The sequence below is a fragment of the Thalia democratica genome, chromosome 6 (genome assembly GCF_965202585.1).
Source record: "Thalia democratica chromosome 6, ktThaDemo2.hap1.1, whole genome shotgun sequence".
NCBI lineage: Eukaryota > Metazoa > Chordata > Thaliacea > Salpida > Salpidae > Thalia > Thalia democratica.
The window spans coordinates 13,321,244-13,329,155 of record NC_139170.1 but is presented as its reverse complement, the minus strand read 5'-3'; the positions used below and the strand labels follow the sequence as shown (position 1 = coordinate 13,329,155).

Here is a 7,912-nt window from a genome sequence, read left to right as displayed (position 1 = left end):
GTTTTTAGTTTAAGTATTAAACACAAATAAGTGATTATACTTCAACCTATAGCAGAGAATATAACAAGTAGTAGCCTGGTTTTTTAGATAAAAGACTTGTTTTTAGCATAAGTATAATAATATTTATATTTAGAGGTCAAAAGTAATAAAATTTGTAAAAATAAATTTTACTAAACACGAAGTTTTTAACAAAGTATACTTTTCAAGAGTTTTTGTTGACTATAACAAAGTATTTGGAATATAACAAACACAGATTACTAATTCATTGGTTAAAAAAACATTTTATAACCACAAGTATAAGAAAGATTTTATAAATGTAACAAAAAATTATCAAACAAAATAATTAAAAATTTTAGAAAAGCGTTTTTTTTAATTGTATAAACTTTTTTTTATTTAAAGTATCATGTACCACTGCTACTCACTTGAAACTTTATTGGTTGTTGTGCAAAGAAACTATGGTCTCTCGAAATAGCTGCTTCATTTCTTCCATTGTAGGGCGTAAATCTTTCTTCTCGTCCAGGGCTTCTTTCAATTTAGCAGCCTTCATTAAGATAAAGTAAGATTAAATTAAGAGTACACACATCATACAACTTGTAGTAAATATATTCATCCAAAACGCCATCAAAACTACTCTTACTTAAATTAAACCCAATGTTTTTGAATTCAAACACTGTTTAGTACAAATAAAAAAGAATCTTAAAGTTTTTTAAAACAAGTGATTTTATATCTCTAGATTTATATTCATATATTTAGTAAATAGTTTATTTTCTGACAATGATTTTTATGAATTACAGACCACTATCTCAAGTTGAGGACTCTCATTCATCGGCTCTGGAAGATTCTTTTGAACTGCCCTGGAAACTGTGACTTCAAATAAATCTCCAGGGATTTTTGATATAAACAGTACAAACATAAGCGAACAGCTGAAGACGTCAACGCTTTCGTCATAATCGAAAGGTTCGTTCAACTGAAATTAGTAGTCTATACAAGAGAACAAAGTACAAAGTTTGAACATAATTATCAACGATAATTTAAAGCTAATTGATGGTTGTGGTAATCAACGATCAACTTACCTGCTCCTTCGGCATGAATAGCTCCGTTCCAATTTGTCCCTCGGTGTTCCAACCTAGTCTACGAACGGGCCTTTCAGCTTCCCCTGGATTGTACCTTGCTACTTCTCCAAGATGAACTTGTCCGTGTTCGACTCCTTAATGTAGATTTTGATTTTAAACTTTAAAAAATTCATTAAGAAGTTCAGTTTGCGAATGGAAATTTTGTGTAAAAAGCATGTTAGCGAGTTTTATTTTTGTTTAAAATAGTGATAATTTACTGTCTATTTAATAAAAATCCTGTGTTTTAACAAACAAGTTATCTAAAAAAAAATATAAACTTGCACATACTTTCAATTTTTTTAGCTGAGCCGAAGTCAGAGAGCAAAAACTGGTTTTGGTTTCCTTCCGTTCTAACCAGGACGTTATCCATTTTAACGTCCCGGTGCATATAACCTTCGCTGTGCATGAATGATATTGCATTGCAAATCTATTGAACAAAGCAGGCTCTTTTTTGCGAATAAGACACTATGAACTTTATGATTTTTAAAAACCTATTGTAGAAATTTATTAATAGCAGTATATTAAGTATAATAAGATATAACGTAGCATAGAGTTAGTTACTAGAGATCCAAACGAGAATAAGCGTGGGTAGATCAAAAAAAAAAAATGTACACAGTAGTTAATAAATAACTCTAGTATTTATTTTATAAGCGACGAGACATTGTCAGTTAATTTAACATTTGCATACAAAAAATTGTTAAAATAAGATAAGTAAAATTTCTAGTTCTATTAAATCATAGTTATTAAATTTATGTAAAAAAGTATAAAATCTTGTATAACTCCTATCACTAGTCCAGAATTAAAATAATTATCTCCTCCTATTATTAGATACCGCCCCTTTACTAATGAATTACTCTTTTTTTTCACTTACTCACTTTAGGAAACCTTGCACTAGTCTTTTTATCAAAACCTTTGTTTTATTGACCTGAATAATAAGACCTTTCTTGCAAAAATGAATTGACTTGAAAAAGTACGCTTAGTGAAACTTTCGCTGGTATTAAATCTTGATCTTAGAAATAAACTTATAATCCAAACAGGATTTTTGTAACTTTAGTTTAATAAATTTTATAGAGCTTAACTTAATTGCTGGATTATGTCTTCATAAAGATATGGAATTTTTCTTGAAGTTTTATTAAGACTGTACTTTATTTTTGTGTATACTAGTTGAATATTTATTATACAGTAACCCTCGCAAGTCTAGGCACATTGCGTCCACAGTTAAAATGCGTAATTAAACCCGAGGAAGCAAAATTTATAAAAAAAATATTAATAAAATAGTATTTATTATTTAATATATGCAATAAATTTAATTTGTACTATTATAAAGGTTTTTCAAATAACTATTTTATTTTTTGAGAACTTTAAATTGCGTAACTTAACGAGTTCGTTAATTTGCGAGGCGTTACTGTACTATTAAACTTTTTGCTTGACAATATTAATTTTTTAATTTATTTACAATCAAAAATCTAATCAAATTCTTTTCTAAATCAACTTCTATATATACAACAGACTTTTTTTCAGCCTAACTCAACAGTTTGTTTACCAAACAAAAAAGTTACAACAAATCAAGCTCAGTTCCAATCTGCGACTAATTCCCACCCTATAAATTCGAGAACCGCTTACTGACCAAGGAAAAGGGTTAGGGCCTAGGCGTAATATTGATAGTGAAAAAAATTAAAAGTTCAAACAAAATTAAAAAAGTGAGAATTGTGCGGGTAGGAATTGATCGCGGGTGGGAATTGTAAGTATAAAGATTGTACGAGTAAATGCTTTTCACCTGGTAGCAAGCTTGGAGGCTGTCCATGAGACTTCTTCTCTCCAAAGTGGCGTTGTGATAGGTCAGCATGTCAGTGTCAGCTAACTGGAGTGAGATTACCATTATTCCATAAACTGCAGAGAAAATTTTTAACTAAAGTTGCTTTACGGTGATGTCGACCAAAATTACTATAAACAAATGTAGACGAGAAAAAAAAAGCCAAGAACTTTTTTAGTAATGTTAAGGCTCAAATTTACACTTGAATAAATACTTACTGTATTTATACTATTTATTTGGTGTTTATAAAATTTTTCTCATTTGTATGTTTTTAAGTTATAATTTTATTTTTATCTGACTTGCTTTAATTTTTTCTAAGTTTAAATGACTTTTTTATCGGTATGATTTATTTTTATTATTTTATTCACATGCATCAGACTATAATCAAGCATAACAATAATAATACCAAAAATAAGTTAGTTTAAGAAAGCCTTTGATTAATATAGCTACTGGAAAATCACTTTTAACAGTTTTTGACGGACTAACAAAATTTTTCTTACGATCTTATAATACAGATGGAAATTTTTGTGGTTAGGAGTAGATAGAAAAAACGATAAAATTTTCTCATTACTTTGTTATAAAAACAAAAAAAAAGCATTGACAAAAAATAAACTATAAGCAAAAAAGATAAAGGAAGTAGATTATTGCTCTTTAGTATTTTACGTATCATAAAATCAACTGTTTTTCTTAAATTTAATTACAAACTTTAGGGATAAAAATTTTTTTTTTTAAATAAAACTTGAGTTAATTTATAAAAGGGTAAAACATATTGTATGCATAAGACACATAATAAAAGTTTAATTAAAAGTTTGTACTGTTACGATAAAATCCTTAAAAACTAAATAATATTTTAAGTTTTTCCTTTTGGTGTCTAAAACTATTTTATTTAAACCAACTAATAACACAATCTTTTTTTTTAAGTAGCTAATTGTACATTAAAATAATATAGCTTTAAAAAATTGAATTAGTCAAACTATATTGCTTACTTTTCTGTGTGTCTGGAAAGAAAAACTGTTGGAGATAAGTTGACATCTCTTCATCGATGTCAGAGATCCATTTTCTAAAGACAAATGTTAACTATCAATTTTTAAAAAAAGCTTCAGTCTTTATACTTTTATTGAAAAGCTCAGTAGCTTTTCTTTGACTAAGTTTAAGACCATTTTTAGTTTTTTTTTTTTTTCACAACAATTACCAAAGTAACAAAATAATACGACAAAAAGTTTTAAAAAATGGCTAAAAAGAAAAGTAGTAGTATAAACAAAACAGAAATAGTAACTGAAATAATACCGTATGGATTTAGCACTTTCCACCCAATAGTACTTGAAGTTCACAATGTTGGTATGCTGGACTGCTGCGTGGACAGAAGCTTCTCTTTTGATTGTATCAAGTTTCTCTCTGATATTAGTATAATTAATTACTTTGTATGATTTATTTTGTTGTAATAAAAAATTATACACGTATGAAGACTTTTTTAAAGACTAGCTTGAGTTAGTTTGACCAAGTTATTGTGGGTCTTAAAATATTTTTAAAAAGAAAATAATGCTAAAAGGGGCGTGTTTTGACAGGTTTCCTGTTTCCTGTGCAACCCATATAAAATTTAAAAAAAGCGTTATAAAAAGCTATTTAATATTGCTTTTTTTCTAAATATATTACTAAAATTTCATCTTAATTTAGTTCCTTTTTGATATCAAGTAAACTTCAATTCATATTTTTTAAAGAATCACGTTATAATGATGAAGTTTTATACGTTTTTTATCGAAAAAATGAACTATACAAAAAAATTTTAACTAAAAAAGTTGCAAAACTTGAATAATGAAACTTTTCATTAAAAATAAGCCAATCCAAATTATTTTTAAATGATTATACAACTAAAAAGGGTTTTACTTTTAACTTTGGAAACTTTTGACAAAATCACATGTTGTTTTCATTTTTTGAACATTAGAAAAGCCGTAGTTTTACAATTTAGTTTTTTTTTATTAAATTGTAAAATAATAGTTCACGTCTTTGGTTAGTTTGTTTTATGATTTAATTTGATTTTTTAGCTAAATTATTTCAACTAAAACTGTTTAATTAAGTATTTTTTACACAGCATTAAATATTTTTATCTATTTTTAAGACAAGTTAATTAGTATTTTTGATTAGTACTTTGTTTTAAGTTTCTTATGTTTAAAATGTTTTTCATTCATGTTAGCTACACAATATACAAAAACAAGAACTAAGTTTATACTTAAGTTTTTATAAACTAAAAATTAAAGAACTGGATTACAAATTAAGATTTTGCATTCTGTTTTATTAGTTTTTCTGATGGGTTAAAATTTTCAAATTTTTTATGTATTGAGAAAATTTAGACAGTTATTTAGTAGAGAGCTATGTTATAATACAATGTGTATTACTAAAAGCATCTACACAAAATACTTTATTATTGAAGGAAAAAATTGTGCAAACCTATTGAAAATTTCTAGACACGCCCCTGCTTTTAAGCTTAATAAGTAAGATTTTAACTTTTAGTGGTAATGATTTTATATTTTCCAAACATTTATCTTGTTAATGAAACTTATTGTAAAGTTTTAAGTCAACATATACTTTATAGTTTTGAACCAAAGAGTGAAAACTAACTGTGAAAACGCAATGACGAATTTGAGAGCGAACTTCACGTTTACAGTCATGTCGAACGCCTCCACTATCAATCCATTGCCTCCCTGTGTTAATAAAAGGTTTTTAAAATAAATAAAAATATCTTTACAAAGCGAAATTATACATGTTATCAAGAGAAATCACTAAAATTGTTTTTCTGATAAATTCTTACTAACTTTCATACAAAAAAAGTAAATTTAAAGCTTATAGGAAAAAAATAAAAGTTTGTTTTTCTTAATTTGTATTTTTTACGATACAAGTTGATAATTGAGAAAAGTTTTTTTTAAACTATACTAAAACAGAGTTTGATTTTACTCAAAATAGTGCTATAAGGTTTTTTTAATTTAAATAATTTTTTTTAGTTTAAATTTGCATATAGTACAAAGTATTTTTTAATAAAGAAAGATTACATATTAATTAAATATTAACTATTCCATAAATATATCTAATTTAATAAAACAAATAATTTTATAAGCACTTAGTTATTAACAAAGCATTTACACGAACATACAACAAACCTAAACAAATATTAACTAATGTTTGTTTTATCTAAAATATTATTATTATAAGTCTATTTTTTACTATTGTTAAAGACTTAATCGGCCAAGACAACAGTTTTTTTAGATATTTAAAAACAGTTAAAATCTAAAAACCTTTATAAAGCACTTTTAATTACATTACTGAACAAAAAAAAAATTTAAGATTTTTAATAAAGATTACATTACTTTAGATAAGAAATTTATAACTAAATTTAAGATACTTTTATGATTTAGGTAAGTGTAGGGTTGTATTTTGTTTATTTGTACAAAAAAAAAAATTCAAATGTTATTTTAATTGTTAATAAACGTTACCAACAATAACAAAATTATACTAATAATCTATCATTATAATATAGTTTTTAACTTTGATAAAATTATTCTAGTTAAGCGTAATAGAAAATAGTGTTAAATTTTAATGCTAAAATGTTAGATAGTGCTTTTAATGTTAAATTACTAAAATTTAATTTTTAAAGTATAGTTAAGAATTTTTTTGTTAAGTTGAAACTGATCAAAATTTTAAGCTAATTTAAGCCAAAATAAAACTTTTACAAGTTTTAACGTATTACAGTTATTACTTTCAATCGCAAAACTATTTTTTTAATGTTTTGGTGAGATTAATATAATATTAGAAATTTGTTTTTGATTAAAATAAACTAAGTTATAACATCTTTTTTTATTTACTAAAAAGAGCAAGTGTGATTGTTATGTGTTATTATGTTATTACTAAATCTTATTTAAATTAAATCTAGATTATATGTTTTTGAAGTTTTAAAAGTTCTTAAATTTACAAAACTATTCTGAATTATCCTGACTGAGTATCCTGACCGTGTGTAAACCCTGCTTCTTTACTTTTTTAAAAGAAGAAGCAATTCATATCTCCCTAAATTTATTATAATGGAACTAAAAAAATATTTTCTCCTCTAAAAAGTTTTTAAATTTGCATTAAAAGTTGATTAAATAATGGTCAGTATTAAGATGTGAACTTAATAATTTTTTGATAAAATATTGTATGTACCTGCATTTTTACAACAAATAGCTGATTAACTAAAATTTAATTATTCTGTTTCGCTTGAAATACAACATTAATATTAAATATTCAAACCACAATAATCTAAGTATATAAAATTAAAAGAAGTTGATCGCGGAAAATAAAGTCTTTCCCAAGGTAACTGGATCCGGCAAAATTTCAGCTAGGATCCGACCGGATCCGGGTACTGATTTTTTTAAATTTTAGGATCTGGCCGGATCCGATTTCGGACCTATTTTTAAAATTAGGAGCCGGCCAGATCCGGTTCGAAGCAAAAGATGGCTAGTTTTTGGCGGTTCTGGTTCCAGATCTTGGATCCGGTAGATCACTACTTTTAATCGCAAAACTACTTTTTCTAATGTTTTGGTGAGATTCATAGAAGAGTTGAACATTTTTTTTTGATTAATAATAAACTAAGCTATCTTATAATTTTTTTCTTTTCTTTACTAAAAATAGGATTTGTGAATGTCATGTGTTGTTATGCTTCTAATTCTAGCATGACTTATTGATTGCATGAAGTAGAAGTGTTATAACAGCTATTTTTAAAAGATTTATTTTGAATAAGTTTACTTTAAAAATAAAGTTTCAGTTGATAGCACAATTGTTGTGAAAGCAAACTACGCTTTTTAAATAAATATTTTAAAATACACATTGAAAGTTTTTAAGATTTAATGTAAGCTTAATAATTTTTAAGTTTAAACGTAATTAAAAACTAATCTATACGAAATATCTTAAAATAAAATTGCTTGTAAATAAACGATATCTTTATGAGTATTCAAAATAAGTT

The 7,912-nt window shown here is 25.7% G+C and overlaps 1 protein-coding gene across 1 annotated transcript; it reads right to left on the bottom strand.

Annotated features, from left to right (window-relative positions):
• Positions 1-430: 430 nt before the first annotated feature.
• LOC145838744 (uncharacterized) lies at positions 431-7,517 on the bottom strand. The gene is made up of 9 exons (XM_082946366.1): positions 7,476-7,517; positions 5,542-5,624; positions 4,213-4,320; positions 3,912-3,985; positions 2,890-3,002; positions 1,401-1,539; positions 1,074-1,207; positions 797-967; positions 431-541 (listed from the first exon to the last, which is right to left on the bottom strand). Exons 1-9 carry the CDS (start codon positions 7,515-7,517, stop codon positions 431-433), a joined length of 975 nt encoding a protein of 324 aa, XP_082802492.1.
• Between the last annotated feature and the right edge of the window lie 395 nt (positions 7,518-7,912).